Source organism: Astatotilapia calliptera, chromosome 1 (assembly GCF_964374335.1).
Source record: "Astatotilapia calliptera chromosome 1, fAstCal68.1, whole genome shotgun sequence".
NCBI lineage: Eukaryota > Metazoa > Chordata > Actinopteri > Cichliformes > Cichlidae > Astatotilapia > Astatotilapia calliptera.
In genome coordinates, this window is record NC_137422.1 from 23,022,394 (window position 1) to 23,040,714 (window position 18,321).

General features: G+C 37.5%; 1 protein-coding gene across 2 annotated transcripts; it reads right to left on the reverse strand.

The window, feature by feature from the left end:
• Positions 1–299: 299 nt before the first annotated feature.
• On the reverse strand, positions 300–17,029 carry mtmr10 (myotubularin related protein 10). 2 transcript variants are annotated; one of them, XM_026168746.2, is made up of 16 exons: positions 16,426–17,029; positions 14,946–15,006; positions 11,642–11,778; positions 11,078–11,150; positions 9,690–9,832; positions 7,664–7,757; positions 7,390–7,534; positions 6,003–6,090; positions 5,681–5,769; positions 5,333–5,463; positions 5,136–5,205; positions 4,787–4,857; positions 4,436–4,608; positions 4,151–4,321; positions 3,524–3,703; positions 300–3,163 (listed from the first exon to the last, which is right to left on the reverse strand). In XM_026168746.2, exons 1-16 carry the CDS (start codon positions 16,480–16,482, stop codon positions 2,552–2,554), a joined length of 2,295 nt encoding a protein of 764 aa, XP_026024531.2. In that variant the 5' UTR covers positions 16,483–17,029; the 3' UTR covers positions 300–2,551. The 2 variants fall into 2 exon arrangements, with proteins under 2 accessions (XP_026024531.2, XP_026024523.2); XM_026168738.2 differs by having other exon boundaries at positions 300–3,166; positions 16,426–17,028.
• Between the last annotated feature and the right edge of the window lie 1,292 nt (positions 17,030–18,321).

An 18,321-nucleotide genomic window follows, 5' to 3' on the forward strand; every position in this document is an offset into this window, starting at 1 on the left:
CTACCACAACTCCGGGTCCAGACAACATTACTGAACAAAAAAACCCATCTGAGAAAAGTTCTGGAGCTGCGTAACAGCAGCATTAGTGACACTAAACTAACCACTACTGCACCTCACCTGTTGTAATCAGCAATTTTATTCTGAGCCACTGGAATGGTTTGTTTTCCTCATTTTGCATTAATGGATTTTTTCCCCATGAATATCAACTTGGTAATTTTCATGCCACAACAAATACTTTCAAATTAGCTGTGATAAAGACATTATTGTCATGAACATGTCATAGAAAAGCCAGAACACAGTTTCATTTGCAAACTTATGTAATGATTGGTTACTAGTACATATTTGAGCTGTATTTTCTGTTATGAAAAAAAAAAGCTTCAGTGCAGTACCTCCAAATTTAACTAAATTTACACAATTGGTACAAATCAACAGGTTTTAGAAAACTAAGATAAGCCGACAGATTTAGAACAAAGTTACAAAAATGGTCAATCTTCCCAAAAAACAAACAAACAAACAAACAAAAAAAAGGCACAGAGGACGTCCAGCAGCTGCTCCATCCCTCTTAGAGAACATTTGCATATCTGAATAAATACATCTGCTGTTAATCGATATCAAACGGTGCCACAGAAGAAGCACGGTCATCATACACTTACAGCAGAGTGCAACATTGTGAATTAGTGGAAAAATAACACAGCATATAAATATCTCTTCATAAAATATAGAGACTAAATCAAGGATAAAAGTTATTTAGTACCATTAATCAAAAATATTAATTGGAAATTTTCAAGCATATACAATATTTATAATATTTGCCAAAAATTATATTTAACAAATCTATCCTATATACTGAGTAAACTGTGCAATTAATAGCAGTTGGGAGAGCAGTTTTGCACTCACATTATACACTACAGAAACACCTGAACTAGTTATTGCAGAATAAAACCCTCATATCACTGGAAACTGATCAATCCAGCATCGCAGGACCACTGCGAATGACAAAGGGTTTGACAATAAACGGCATTTTAACATTTTAAAGAGGAATTACACAGTGATCTTTTACTGATGCCATTGATGATGACATTTTCCCCAAACTTGCCAAGACAGCACACAGTTGCACAAAGAACAGCGGGGCATGTTTAGCACTACATCTTCAGTTCTTGTTTTCGAATGCTGCCATTAGTCGCTGCAGAGTAAATGTATCAAGAGAAATGAGGAAGGATACAGTATGCTGAACAGTGTGTGCAGTTCATGCTTTTAAACTTTTCATTCTCTACAACTGAACCCTGCAAAGTCAAAATTACAGGCACATGCATTTATGAGGCTTTGCAGTAACCAGATGACTTCTTGCTAATGTGCTGCCCTGAAACTGTGTCATGCTCTCTGAATGCTTGGACTCCGTGCCTGATATCTGATTCATCATTTACCAAACTAGGGACTGGATTGAGTCATAGCATCTGTCCATCCCTTTACTTTGAAGAAAGAAAAAAAAAAATTACCATTCAGCTACTATTATTCTGAAGAATTTCTCCTTGGTGCCTTACCAGAAGGCCTCTAAGTTTAATAAAGCTGCTTCGTAAGAAAAGAGGAAATATCTACCACAGATTGAAGTCCTCACAGCTCCATTTCCCCGCAGACTAAAAATACAGGTCCTTATTGCTGCTTCAAAAAAAAAAAAAAAATAGAGTTAATCTACAGTTAGACCCTGAAATCACACCATTTGCTACCAATCGCAAAAACCCGAAAACAAAAACAACCCTTAAAATATGGGCACTTGTAGCAAACAGCAGTAAGTTTGTGCAAGAGGAAAAACAAAACAAAAAAACCATTACATTCAACCAAGGCAGATCTTTTTTTGACGCATAATACATGTTAGCAGTATTATTTTCTGTTCCTCTTTCTGAAATATAAATTAAAAAAAATAATCTTCAATTAAATCTCCATGAAGGCACAAGCAACTTGACTACTTGGAAGTCAGTGTTCAGTGAAAAGCATCATTGCTGCTGCAACACTAAATGGGCAATTTTTCTTTAAAGTTCATATAACATTACTCCATTTCAGTGAGACGTCTTATTGACCAATAAGAATTCAAAGAAATAACAATTTAACTCATAGCACTATCACAAATATACCTCATTCCATTATTGCTTTAAAACATACAGTAAATCAGAGGTAAATGTCAGAAAAGGTGTATTAAAAAGCACTCTTTAAGTAGATGGATGACAAAAAATAAAAATACATCCATCTTAAAAGTTATGATCTTTCACAGTCATACAAGAGCTCATGGTAAGGCCAATAATGATGTGCTTACAAGACTGAATTCCTCAACTGTATTTTTCAGTGCTACAGACATTACTCTAGAAATTACCTCAGATTTGGATGCAGCATCAATGGCGCAAGTTCTAGCTTATAAATAATTCAGTATAAGTCCAAAATGGCATATATTTCTAATTCTAAGTTTAGTTCTTGGTATTTAAGAAAGAGGTAAGAGAAAATAAGATGATTAGTTGTTAGAAAAACCTGTACTAGGCTCAAAAAAGTGAGTCCTACGTCCTCAGACGGTGTCATTAGCAAGAGTCTCTGTTGAGAGCCAGATCCTTGCACCATTCAGAAATTTGCTAATGGGAGTCCCTTGGACAGTGCGGCGGGAAAGGTTGCCCGTTGGGGTGAAAGGAAAGGAAGATGTAAGGCATTCTGGAGGTGTAGAGGGGTCATCAGGAGAACTGGCTTGAAAATACATCCTCCGTTGGTCTGTAGGGTTTCCACCTGAGCTGGTGAGTGGTGTGTTGCCTGGACTGGTTCCCTTATATTGCCTGAGTTGGCTCTGCAGTATCTCAATTTCATCAACCAGCTGGGAGAGCTTGTGGTAGGTGGTGACTGGGCCTCCTTTGGAGATGCAGGCTTCAGGAACCCAACGGAGAAAGAAGAGCTTCCAAAAAGCCATATGAGAGGGCATGAGCAAGGGAATCAGCAGGCCCTGCAGGTCAGCGGGTCGAGAGAACCAGTCCTTGAAGAAGCGCTCAGATGGACTTAAGTCTTTCACTGGTGTCAGCTCAGACTTCAACTCGTTAGCTAGAGAGCTTCGTCGGGTCAGGGACTCCTCCCCACCCTTTACCCCATTACGCAGATTTGTGGGCGTCCCTCGTAATGTGGAACTGTAGGCTTTCTGCTACAAAAAGAGGAAACACTGAGAATTAGACTATTTTGACTCTCTCTGTGACAGGCTGTACTGCAAAGACTCTAAAAATGACAATTTAAAATGTATATTTTCTGTTTAATAATCCACCTTCTGTACATTTACTACAGATATTTCAGAGGACAAAGGTGACTCGATACAAATTTACCTACATGTCCTTTGACTTCTATAAATAAGAGATAAGTGGAAGAGAGACTACTGTATTTGCATTCTTTGAGTTCTGTGAAACTTTCCCTTCAAATGACAGGAATTCTGTAATTACAATCTGACTGTCAGAAAAAAAAGAAAAAAAAGAAGAGAGACACTGGTGAACCTCAGTGCTTTGCGTACCTTGCGTTTGAAGGTTTTCACTTCACCGTTCTGAACACAGGCAGCTCCTTTGCCTACATACATGGGGTTGTTAAAGAGGGTTTGATCTTTAGTTGAGAACTGCTGTGACCACTCCCAAACTGGAGGGAAATACACAACCTGGTCTTCTCCTTGAGGGATGGCTTTGTGCTTGGCAAAGTCCTGCAGAGTAAAGACAATGTTACCCTGTGACTCTGTACGTAATAAGAACTACTATACTCTATAAAAAGCAGCTTCCAAAGCGGAACAGTTTCAATACATGAAAGTAAGAAGGAGAAAAAAGAAAAGAAAGGTCCACAACTTGCTTTTGTCTTGACCACAAGTTAAATGTTATCCTCTCTTTTTGTTGTACTCTTTCCTGTCAATTATCTGGCACGCACAGAAGGAAATTACAGTCTGAAGCATTCAGTGACACATCCTCAAGTTATGCTTTCCTTCTTTTCTATTCATTTCCAATTCATTATTCCTCTTCATTTATTTATTTTTTCCACAGACAGACCTCTCTCACAAACATACACACAGTTGCATTTACTGCTCATTATGGCATTTCCACTGATGATTACATTTATCCAGATCAAGTGCATACATAAACATTAATCTATCCCTCACCATCAAGTGCTGGGCACGCTGCTTGGATGAACTGAACAGGAAAGTACTGAACAGTGGGATCCACATGCTGTCACTCAGTACTGTCAGATAGGTCTCTGTGAACTCAAATGCTGCTGGGTACTGGTTCATAATCTGCCACACGCAGTCCAGGAACAACAGGAACAGTGGGGACTTTACCCATAAAACAAACAAACAAACAAAAAAAAAAAACAGATGCAGGAAGCAGGGGTGTCAAGTCACATCTCTTGAATAGTTGGATTAATTTAAATTACATTAATCAAGTACCTCCTCTTTGTCATTTTTCTTCAAGTGGTTGCATCTGTCCAAGAAGCGATGGCCAGCCATCACCCACTCCTTCTGCACCAAACTCTGAAAGCCAATGAGGCTGCGATAGCGAGGGTCCAACATGAGCTGCATCAATGCGGATACTACACAGTTTAGGTCTCGGTCTTCCTCTTCTGTGCAGGTGCAGAACAAAGGAGTAATAAGTCACAGACTCTTATGTGGCACTGATACATTAAATGCATATTATTGTACATTTTAAGAAAAACTTAGCTGTAATATAATAAATGATCGAAAAACACAACTCCACATGCAGGAGTGAAGACTACAAAATAAGGCTCAAAAAGAGTTTACCTTGAAGAATGACAGAGGAATTCCCTCCCTCTAAGTGATAGACCATCTCAGCAGAGTGTTTTAAAAAGGCCCTTTGGTCACAAAAGAAACAAACATGTTAACTGCATTGATATTTATTGTCAACCGTTATCATACCTTTAGTCTTTTCTGCATCTAAATAATCCTGTGCAAACATGAAAGTGTAAAGAAATCATTTTAAAAAGCACCTTTTAATCCTATATTCTAGATTTAACTGTGACTCTACAAACATGCAGCCTTATGGCGCACTTTAAATTTGTCCCTTTAAAATTTTATATGACCCTCTTGAGTTTACAATGCACAGTCATGCACTGTCAGCTTGTTTACATACCTGACATATTCAAGCCATCGAGAGTTTTCAATGGTTGAAAGCCACCTCTCCTCAGACTCCTCAAACGGATCTGCACAATAAAAAACATTAGTACGTTTATATGTATAAAACTGTACACGCCAATGCCATTAAGTCTCCTGCATTTTTTCAGCAGAGCATTGAATTACACTGCTTTTATAAGCTGCAGTGGAGCTCACCTAGGATACATATCTGCCTCAGTTTAACAAATGCGCTCTGGATGTCCAGGATAGAAGGCAGACTCTTGTCCAGATCCGATCTAAACGGTTCATTGCGCTGTGGGTGGCTTTTTGTGATAGCGGCAAAGATTCTACAACACAACACCACAGACAGTGATGACAAGATGCACACTTGACTAATGTAAACAATTTAAATATCAAAAACCTGAGCAGAAACTGAATGTTCAGACTTGTATTTCCTTCTCCTAAAGTAGCACTTTCTTAATGGACTGAGAGCTGAAAATCTGCTAGAGTTATTAAAAAAAAAAAATCATTTTCAATTTAGGTTCTGAATCTGAATAGTCTTACTTCTGCTCAGTCTTCTTTAGCTGTAATGGATCAGTTAAGCTGGCCATCCGGACAAGAGCACTCCCATTGGAGTGACTCCAGCACCACATCTGCAAAAAACAGACATTAATTAAACAGTCACTGATCAGCAACAAAGTAATAGTGAGGCTCTGATCAGTTAAATTAAACAATAAGTGGGATAACTCCATTGGTGGGCCTGCGCTTTGTCTGAAAAAAAACACTGCAGGTTAAATAATGACCTAAATGGAAATTATATTTGGAAGCATAACGTTTATTGGAGACTTCCGATAAACGTGCGCTCTGTTAGAGTGTAGATGCTCACAGGGATGCGACGATCAGTGAATGATGATGCATACTGCATCAGATCTTGATCTGTCAGAGATGACGGGACTACAATGTGCTCTGGAAGACTAGAAAAGAAAAAAGAAAAAAAAAAAAAAAGAGAGAGAGAGACTGGTGTTAACACATGAAACAAACACAAGACTTCATTTAAAGCGGATTAAGTAAATAACAACTAAGACACTAACCCAAAACAGAGTGAAAAAATAATAATAATAATAAAAGGTATAAGTGGTTAACAAATTTATTAGACCACCATCTAATAAAGGTATATGGCACAGATGCCCTAAATTAATAGTATTGGAAAAAAACAACATCTCAAAATATTTGTTTATGTTTCTAATCAACCGATATGTGCAAGCCCTTTTATTAAAATCATATTTTTAATGTTAAACTACAATTATTGTTATATACTTGAATTATGTCATTTACAGTTTTATAAAGAAGCAGAAAAAGGTGAAGCACTTTTTAGATGACAAATTACAATTATTTACCCATATTTCTGAAAAGAAAAATTAGTTTTAGTGGTTGAATATTACACTTGATGACTCTGCAGAGAAGTCCAGCGTGCTGGCTTAAATCTGGGTATAAAAATGGGACTTCAGTCTGTCAATTGCCAAATAAACAACAATGTCATTCTTACTTTTAAATAAATTATTTTTCTTGGTTTTATGACAGGTGGTCTATTAAATTTCTCAAGTAGTATAGTATAAATGTGAAAGCTTGTAAGGACTGGAACTGTTTTGCTATCGCTTTGGATTATTTCAGGCCCATGTTGTGTGTTTGTCTTGGTGAATAATTGATCCTCTGTAATGAACACCAGGGGGCGACTCCTTTGGTTAAAAGACTAGATTTTATAATAGTTGACTGAAAACAGAATTTGGCTCCCTTCCTCTGTGATCTTGAAAACTTTCTTGACAACTCAATGGCTAGTCTCCAGTTATACTGAATAAAACATGAAGTTCATTTTGAAAAATCACAGAGTCAAAAGGGAGGATTTTCCAGTCTCATGACATGTAAACTAGGTTTTTAGCCAGTGCAAGTCAGAGCCACTCCTTTGTCGTCATGTCCTATTACAAAACTACCAAGATGACAACAGTGAAGACGCTCTTCTCCAGGCTTACTAAAGGGCAATATCACTCTGGCTACGACCATATACTGTCTATGCTTTGAAACCATCTCTGGCGATAATGCTGCTGAACTGAGATGAATAGACTGTTTTGTCAAAACCAGACTGACATGTTAGTTTTTGTTTTTCTTGTCAGGTACCTCAATATAGTGTGGAAAAGGCACATTATGTCACATGTCATCAAAAAAATGATTTTAAAAGAAGTTTGTAACAAGTAGGACTGAATGCATGAAATAAAAACCTTGATGAGACGGTATAACTCTGGTTGATGGAGCACACTCTCCACTCTGAAGCATTCGTTCTCTTGATTTCCCGATCCCAATCAGAGGAACGGTCAAAAATGGGGGTCTGTAATCCTCTCGGGGTGGAACCATTGACTCGTTCCTCTGAGAGAAAAACAAAACAAAAAACATATACACTTATTTATACATGGAATTAAAACATTTATCACTTTCAAATAATATGGCAGGTCTTTTACAAACAGTGAAAGAACTATAGCAATCCACAGGCGTTACCTTTAGATTCATGGTATCGCCGTCCTTGATACTCAAAGCCAAACAGCAGTTGAAGATCAGCTGGATGAGAGTAGTGGGCAATAGCCAGGCAAACCTATAATTATAATTAAGTACTATGGGATATGCAGTACAAAAGAAGTAGAAGTGAGAGGTATAATAAATATTGTCAAGGCAGATTAGGTTTCATCATAACTTCCCAGTCCAGGTTTATCCAAGTGCTAACATTAACTCAGAGGCATGTTTTTTTAAATAATAGCAACACAAGCAGTCAACCCTGGGGTAGAAAATGTCTAACACACATTCTAGTGCTCTGAGTTCAGAGCTGAATCTCTGTGAGGCTCAACTTTAGTCATACAAAGCAAGTCATTCAGAGCTAAAGCTGTGAATGATACTAGAGGGCACAGAACAAGTGCGTGCGTCTGTCCTCGTGTGTGTGTGTGTGCGGATACAAAGGCTGCTCCACACTCTGTAATTTCCTATGGCAAAATGGGCCATTATAGGCTGGCATAATTCCATATGTCAGAAAAAGAACCGAGTCCTGTTTTACGCTGTAATTACATACATGGTGTCCATAAATAAGCTCACAAGGAGTGCAGGAGGGGAGACATTTTTAATTTTAGTGCTCTATACATAATCAACCTTAAACAGAACATGTATATTTCCACAACTGTGCTTCTGGGCCTACTTGGTGCCTACCAAACTGTAGCTCTACTAAATGAGCTGGGCATCAATAATGAACCATCTGTTCTCTGTGCAGGAGATGAGTCAGAGTTACACTGCCAGTCGTTCCTACAATCAGGATCAAATTCTGCTTCCTCTGCTTTGACTGAGTATTGTTCTCAGGGTCCTTTCGTATTGTACCTTCAGCAAATATGCTAATTGAGAAGTTCCTATTCTAACGGAGGCTGACAAAGAAACACAGAAAACCTGGTCTAATATAAATATTGCTGTCACAGAGGATGTGGTCATAACTTGAAACTCAATGTGGGTATGTAGTCAGTATGGGAAAGAAAACGTTTGGTCAACAATAACCAACGTTTAAATCGAAGACTAGAAAACCAAAAGGTTATTTCTAAATAGTTATTCAGATACAAGGCATACATTTATAGGCTTGATTAAAGAATGATTAAAGAACTATGATTAAAGATTAAAGGCTATGATTAAAGAACAACTGTTTAAATCTGACACCTACATTAATGTGACAAGTCAAAGTTTTACTTGCAGTAAACTTTGGTGAAAATGGTGAATGTGGGAAATGAGGTAGCCATTGCTCATTTTCTTAATGCTGCTACCGTCACTACCAACATATCACTGATATGATGCACAGTTGTTCAGTATTATCATAGTTTAATAGTAGTTTCAATATCCTGTTTGGTTACTGTATACAACTTATTAGCACTTCAAATATCCACCCACAATTTCCTGTTTGCTCTGAGAAAATAAATACTAAGAGTGTCTCATTAGGTACCCTGTTCAAATGCTTATTAACTCTTTAAATGTTTAACCATGTTACAATTGCCAAAATTCCCAAGATCCCCATGTCCATCACTCTTCATGAAAATAATACTGGGGGGGGGGGGTGTCTAAAATCCTTTCAAACAAAACCTGGTACCTGGTCCAATGAGTCTCTGTGACAGATAGTACAATCAGAATTTTATTTTATTTTTTTAAAATATGTGTGATTCAACCCTGCATTGTATGAACAATCCCAGTTGAGGGTAGGGGTGTAATGATGAGGGAGACATTTCTCTTGACACCATTCAGGCCCCACAGCATCAACCAAGCTTCATTTAGATGCCACATCCTAGCCAAGTCCTAATGTTGACCACGATGTACCCACAATAAAACATGCCCTTTCTGCAGACAAAAGGCCCACGTAGTCCCCAGACCTCAATCCACTATATCAAACTTTTGGGTCACATGTCAGTGTGGGGTCTAAACTAGCATTATGTACCCAGTAAAGTCTCCTAAACAGCTTAAATGGGCATTCTGACTCAAAGCATGCAGATGTTTCTGTTTCACTGACCTTTCTGGCACTTTCAGGTCCAGCTTCTTCAAAACAGAACCGTATCATGCGCAAGTCTTTGCAGTACAGTATGAGCTCAGTGGGGTTGAACTTCAGCTTCTGGTTGGAGCCCAATACTTTCTTCTTTCCCTTTGTATCATTCACTGAAAGGAATAAACACAAAACTTAAAAAGAAAACAAATTTTTGATGACTGAATTTCCAAAAATTTACTATTCTGTGGAGTGTACTGCTAATGAAGGACACCACTTGATACTTGGTAAACTTTGGCCCCATTCTCTCCTGTCTCTGTTGCTGCCTCTTTGATTTAATTAATTGTTATGGAGTTCTACTGTGCTTATTTCACTAGATTCTTATGAAGAACCTAACAAACATGGTTAAAACAATTTAGCCTGATTAGCTGGGCATGCTAACTTTAGTTGGATTCTAATAGTACTCATTCTCCTATAATACAACAGCACCATGTAAGCCGTTTGAACTACTTTCCTCAGCAACCTAACTTATTAAAGTCACTACTTTATATTGCCGCATGATGACACTGATGGCATAATGACAAGAGGAACAGGGTCGAGCAAATCACAATGATTTGACACAATATTCAGATTAAATAATGACAAAAGACCAGATTTCATTAAATATATGCATCTCTTTCTTTTTAACTGCTCAGATTTGTATTTTATTCAGATATTTTTATTTGGCTGCCCTGTGGGTACTGCTGGGACGCTGTGTTGTTGTACCATCAGTGCTGCTGACAGCATTTTGTCACATCTATCACAGTGCATGTCTGCAGTTAATTTTATACCAGTATTTGATTTTATAAGTGAACCAGCATTAAGGTCTTATTTTATTCCCGATGCCCTTATATTTGCTCTTGTCCCACAGTGATAGTGTCCTTAGATGCCGAGGTCATACAGCTCAAAAACAAGCTGGGTAAAACAAACCCTCATAACACAATAAACCTTGTTCTGGACAGACACCCTCACAGTGTCAGCAATGGACTGCAGTGAGATATATAAACAAAGCTAATCCTAAGCTGGGTAGCATTGTTGCTAAACACTGCATTAGCCATGAGATCATTTGCTATCAGATCACTGACCAGGAAAAAGGGAGTGACACTAGGTGCTCCTATACAATGAGTGGGCAAAGCTTCTGTGTTTGTGACCACACAGTTGCCAAATGCACAAAATGATGGCCTAACATCATTAATAAATTTCACATTCTGTGCTCTAATGGGATTTCAAGACATTTCATTTGGGCTCAAGGAATTCCAAGAATATTTTCCTCACAAACATTAAGAAAAGAAATGAAAAAAAAAAAAAAAAAAAAAAAAAGAATATCAAAGCTTTTCCTTAAAATTCTTTCCCTAAAATTTGGAATTGTAATGAGATACCTGTTACTACTTGCTCCAGACAGGTCAGGGGGATGTCATGCTCTCCGAGCAGCAGGTGGGACAACGTGGACTTCTGTAGTGAAAGGAGAAAAACAAAAAAGTAGGTTTGATGTGTTGCAGAAAATGTATTAGCTCCCAAAATTAACTGAAAACTGTCTTAAAAGGCTGTTTGATATATTGAGTTAACTTTCCCAGACTAAGCAATGATCCAGTTCCATTTTCTTATCAAGTCGCCAATCTGCCACATAGGTGGAAATGACGTCTGTTCTCTCACTTCTTGTGCGATATCACTGACAATGTAGAGCAGGAAAGTACACCAGTTTTCCTTCCTCTTTGAAAGAAGGCTGTAAAGTAACAGTATTCAATCTATTCTGCAGCATGGTGCTGGCGATACTAACATATATCACATCCAAATATATAATTGAAATTTGCCCCCCCCCCCCTTAAAAAACAAAAAACAAAAGACAAACGAACATTAGGTACTCTTAAGAACCTCAAAAATGAATTTTCACACTATTTTTCCTCTAAATAGCTTAACTGCTACTAAGAAATCCACTCAAATACCTGCTTTGATGAAGTGTCCTGAGGAATGAAGGACACCTTAAAGTTGGTACATATCAGCTTCCCCCAAAGGCCTTCTTGGTTGTTTTCAGTGCTGATACATTTCCTCACAAAGTTCACCTCATTAACTACTATCTCACCTAGTGACAAATAAATGAGCAAAAAGACCAGTGTAAATCCAAAGGTTATTGCTGCAATTCAAAGAAACAAGTAGAAAACAAAAATTGGAAACTCAAAGGAAGTCCAAAAAACAGCTTGTGTATTTCCACTATACTGACATCAATTTAGAAAGGTATCATGTTGCAATACAGCATCAAACTGTTTTATTTATGCTTTATATTTACATACATTCATAAACAGTAAATTCTGACAGAATACTTTTCTGGACAAAATGCATACTCCATAATTGCATATACCATCTCTTGAACTTATAATTATACATGCAGACCTTGCTTAAAATTTTAATTACACAATCATTTTCTATGCTTCTTATACTGGGAAAGATTAACACTGCAAAAAAAATTTCCACACAACCTTTAAGTTAAATTATGAATGGCCATCAGAGGAGGACAAAGGAAAGCAAAGAAGCCTGAATACTTAAGCTGACCTAGATAAATTAGAGAAGAGGGAAAATGAAACAATCATATCACAAGTCAAACAATGCTGACTTTGAAGTATACGCAGACACAGGTGAGTCATAAAAACATGGACTTTAATCAAGACGAGTACCTGAAAACTCTATTCACAGCCGTACTCATGTGATATATTGTAAATTATAAACAATATCCAGAGAGTGCATTTTCTTTTGCCTGTGCGTGCATGATAGCTCTTGTATAAATAAAAATCATTACAATTTCTTGCAGCTACTTTCCCCATCTACTGCTACTTGATATGTTAAGATGGATGGTGAAGCAGTAGCTCAGATCTGGGTTTTGCTGACAGTGCAGAAGGAAAATAGTCACAGCTTGCAAAGTTACCAATGCATGCTGATACACATCAATTAAAAATAATCCCACAAACTTTACCGCAAACTAATAAGTAGACAGCAGTAATGCTATAATAATGCTATTAACTTCTTACTAAGTAAAGACTTTAATAAAGTATCTGCGTTTTTACAAGTCTTTGCATGCTTTAACAATGATGTCACATCAGATTTAAAAAGCAAGTCCACCCAGTCTAACAAGGTTAATTGTACTTCATAATACTGGAAGGAAGAGTACAAGAAAGAAATACTTAACATTATTATGCTTTATGAGAAACTAACGTTTTAGATCAGGGTTAGACCCAATGACTGATGGAACTCGAGTTAACTCAGGCCCTCCACCGCTGGATTTTGGAGGGGCAAATGTCTTCATACTCAAAAGGATGTCTCCATCGTTTCAATTTTCTTTACGTTTTTACAAACGATGATTAAAAAAAAACAAAAAACAAAAAACACAGCAAGCATTGGGGTACTTTCCTTAGAAAGTACATTAGTTGAGCCAACAAGATACTGAGATCACTCTTGCATATCTGATCACGTTTCTCATGTATGACTGCAAAAGGATGTGCTTCTAAAGCAAACACTAAACAATTTAAAAAGCTGGCGCTAAAAGCCAATTCTCTCCACACACCTCTTAAATGTCTGCAAAAAACAAGTGAGACGGTAACCCTCAGTTCTCCCATATCTAAATGGGTCAGCGTTTTTCATACACCATTTACATGAGCAATGCAGACTTTGTACCTTCACGTGAATCCGGCTATAAAAGGTTGGTCTGCAAATTTTAAAAAGATGAGAACTGTTACAGAGGGTGGAGTTCTTTAGAGGCGAATTCAAAGCCCTGCCTCAGAGGAGTCAACTGAGAATGCACAGTTAAAAATAGGGAAGCTAATCATGTAACCTGTTAGTCTGTCTTGCTCACAATTCAAAAAGGGAAATAACCAACAGCCTTCAGGCAATACCACACTTACCTCCTAACTAGTACATCAGGTTAGTTAAATCTGTCATCTTACTTGTGACCTAAATTAGCCTACACTTTATTAAACTACAATTTTACATGTCACATGACTGAAAATGAAAAACAGTAGCTCTGAAGAACTTCATTAAAAAAAACAAAACAGTAAAACTTGCAACCAAAATTAGGCTCAGTTTACAGTATATTATACAAAGAGCATGACAAGCCATTTCCACAAGGCTCACAAGCTCCCAGATAATACTGAAACTACTAAACTAAAGGCTTTCCTGCTGTTTCAGTTAATGATACAACTACAGTCTGCCATTGTAATGATAATATTTGCATCAGTAGGCACATCTTGAACGGTTGAGATTCCTAAGCTGAATCCACTTTAGCTTCTAAGTTTAAAGGCTGTTGTTTCCTGTTAACAAAAAAATGTTGACAGAGGACAAAACACCATTCGGGTGACGTTTATAAATAGTTATGAAGAGGAATTTCTGCCAGAGCACCTGCTGCAGTGCAGTTCACTAGATGTTATGATACAATCGTATCGCCTATCAACCACGTGCCAAAAGGCTAAAATGATCCACTTGTGATAAAAACAAGAACAAGCACAGTAAGACTTCATTAAAACTTTCATTGCACATGTAGTATGTCATCTTGTTTCCTAGCAACCAGGTTGCAAGTTTAGGACATTTCTACAACGCCTTCCCTTTTCAGACCCAGAAGAGGGGCAGTCTTTTATATACAGTCTATGTGCAAAAAAAAAACTGCCTGGAGCCATTACCAGTAAGTCAGTCTGCGGTGGGCATTGTACAAACTTTAATAGTCAAGTATTGAGACTTTGACACTAGATAGCCGTCTAAGGAAATGCACCACCGACCCTGTGTTGCAAATAGTTTACTAGAATAAAACAAAAAATAAAAAGCAGAAACATTCATTCTAGTTCTCCATTTCATGAACCTTATGCTCAGTTCTCACAGACACCCAAGGTATCAATTTGTACTGTGAACTGAAATAGAATAGCTGCTTTTGATAAAATGTCTCTTTCATCTGCATCTATTGAAACAAAACCAGTCATTTTTCATTCATTTTGGACCAACTATTTCACATTTCTGAAGTCACTAAGAAAAATAATCAGGCATAACTATTAGATAATTCTGCCTGCTCTCTGCTTAAAGCAGTAAACCTCTGTAACCAAGCACAAAACGTTTTAGTTAATGAAAAACTGCTCATTCACAGATTATACACAGCACACAACTCATGAATGCAAAATATGAGACACCGTGTAAACATGAAAACTAACTTCTCTGTGATCAAACAAATTTTAGTGACAACTATTCTAATGCAGAAAAAAAAAAAAAAAAACTTACCTGAAAGCAACTTTGCCTCCAACTTTTTAAGAGGTTTTTCAACTGTATTCTTCACATCAGTCTGGAGACAGACACACACATACACCACATCTTAGTTAGTCATTTACCAGCTCTACAGTTAATTAGTTAATAAACAATTAAAATTATGCATCTTTACACTGTAAGAGAGTAAAACCTGCCGTTCAAATGTGTTATTACAATGTCCGAACCCCGCAAATCATAGTTTAAATTAATCTGTGCTCTCCTAGCATTCAAGCTGAACATCCTGTTGCTGTTTTGGCAAATTACTGTTGCATAAACACCATCAACATGCCCCAGGTAACAATACCATTGCCTAATTTTTGCTGCTTACAAAATTAGGTACCAAGCATGTACAGCTGTCAGCAAATGCTTATTAAAAACTTTCCTGTGATGCTGTGACAGTCTGTTAGTATCGGGACGGCTGTGTGCTTAAAGTAAAACTCTACTCTTTGAGATTGAGTAAATGGATTCGAGGTTAAAACACTAAGTTTCAGCTGCAGGAATTACTTTTACACGTTGGGCTAAAATTTCTACATGTTACTGCTTATACTCATATTATACACAGTTATGGTTTTATTTTAAAACTAACATTTGGTGATCCCTGCGCTTAAATGCTTGACAAAGCAAAATTTAAAAAGTTTTTTTTTTTTTAAATGATCAAAACCTTACTTTAAAAAACAAACAAAAAACAAAAACACACACCCCACAACAACAACAACTCAGTACAACTTGATGAAGAACTGCCATCCTGCTGAAGTTTTATTGTTAAGTGCATCACTTCTAGCCTCACCCAAAATGTGAAATGCCCAGTTTTAAATAATCAAGATACACAAAAACACTATCATCACCAGCTCGGTAATCAAAAGAGCACAGCCATCCTTATTATGTACTTGAAAACAGCGACTTTTTTTTAAGTCACACAGATACAAAACACTTTAAAACCCTTGTACAATGTTTGTGTTGGCCTTTCTCAGACAAGCACTGGTTTTATTTGGGTTGCTCCGCCAGCGACTGTAAGCAAACACTTACCCTGTCTAGAGCTGCATACACCTGTAGGCAAAACATGAGACGCCCAACCGCTGGGTAATTATTTCTCTTTTTCAAAATGGTGGCACATTAGCTGTATGTTTGTTAAAGGTTTCATTTCTCGAATTTATACGAGAAATGGGTGGGGGGCTTTTTTTCCTTTGCTTGTGCCACCTTGTGACTTTTCACTTGACATATATAACCGTAAAGCAAAAGCAATGTGGTGAAGTGCTTCCCTATTTTATGGTACGATGGTGCTGCAGAAAGAAGATACCTCCGCTGGCATGGATGCTTAATGTGCAATTCATGTGTTACTTATCTGACAATGCGCAAACACGTAGAACAGCAAGTTAACAAAGTGTTAATCAACCCAGGCAATTACTGCGCTAACCAAAATATGCTGTACCATTATCGATCATGAGCCCGTACATACCTGAGCAGGAGGGAGATAACACTTGAAGGTCGGTTTCGTGACTTTGGCAGGAAACATTGTTTATGTAATTTACGTTCCCAAACGGACGCCTGGCAAACGATATCCTGCTGCCAGTAATATTAAAAATAATATAATAAAAACTATCCAAGGGAAAATCTTGGAGAAAGTTTCTAGGTCAGCCCTTAGCTGAGCAAATCCAAGATATCCGTGTGTAAAACATTCATTGAGACACTGTGGGCAAGCGACGGCAGTCCTTCATTTTGTGAAGTAGTCAAGTAGCAGATGAGGCTGGCTGGCAGAACAAAGTTGACAGAAGTTGACGCTGAGACGTCGGCGTTAGCTCGGTGTTAGCTAGCTAGCTTAAAGTACTATATCAAGTTTATAAATATCGCTCCCATGCACAGAAAAAAAAACTAAGGGAAAAAAAAGATAAGACGCACTGGCTGCGTGTCTACATTTTCTTTACACCTGTTACAGTTTTAGTTAACCTTACCGACTTCCTCAAAGTCTAACTAATTCAGCCAAACGCAGTACCTGACGCTGTAAAGGATTTAACGGCCATGTTTATACAGAGCAGAGGTCCCGCCCTGCTTCCGGGCTCCACTCCACTCCGAGATCGTCTTTCATTAAAGTTTCCGAAAAGCTGGAAGGCGACAGGAAGGTACTCTGGCTTTATCCTCTGCTAAATGGATATTTGCTACTGTGTGCGATAGTAAACACGTATAAACCTGTCATGTTAAAGTTTTAAACAACAATTATTTTTGCGTTCATCAAGTGCACCACTTATGGACTACAACTCCCATGAGACACAGAGAGAACTTAGGCGACCGACCGTGCCCTAGTTTTTCCTCTTTGTTTTTGTTTTTTTCAACGCAACTGCTTAACTTTATTTAGCATGATACTCAAAGCTTATAACAGAAATGCATTCATAGCACTTTTATTATGTCATTTAGATTATTAATAAAGAAGTTATTGTTTTGTACTATATTGTATACTACCACTTCCCAAACTAAATGTCTTTAAACTCAAAAAGCAAAACAAAAAAAGAGCTGTACATTGAATAAGATCCAGAAATGTTTTCTCGTTGAAATAAGTTCGTAATTAAAAACCCACAACTACAGGTGATGAAGCCATGAAACTGTTCACAATGAATTGGGTTTTCACACACACACACACACACACACACACACACACACACACACACACACACACACACACACACACACACACCAACAACTACTACTACTACTACTTTTACTACTACTACAAACAGTAGTTAATTGTAAGCTCCTGAGAATAAAAAGGTTTTGAGTTTGTTCTGTTTCTGTAATAATTGCTGCCATCTCCCTAAGTGACCACACGGTGGTGATAAAATACCAAGACTGACTCAAATCATGATGTGATTCATCTTTTAATGCATCGCAAGAATCAGAGATGGTAGAAAACTTTTTTCTTTTTCGTTTTGTAATAATTTATCTCTTATTTATTCATTTATTTATTTATTTATTTTGTTCCATTCAAATAAGCACACACACACACAAACACACACACACAGTATATGTCTATGCATACAGAGGCACCCTGCTACACTGGTTACACCCAGAGGCTTGCCTGACCGCCCAACATTATTCCAAGGCAAGCCTCAGTCTGACTGGAGACTGGTTGTGAGAACTGGATACCAGTGCCACCCAAAAATCTTAACAGGGATTTTCTAAAAGGCCTTTGAGCTGCATTTTTATTTGTCTGCTGATAAAACAGAACTAAATTTGGGAGCAACCAAATTAAAAAAAAAAAAAGGGTAAACAGGCAGAAGTGGAAATGAGTTTCTAAAAATAAGTTAATGTTACTGTTTATGTCATTTAGACTGATTACTAAGTATTTTTTTATGTTTTGTAT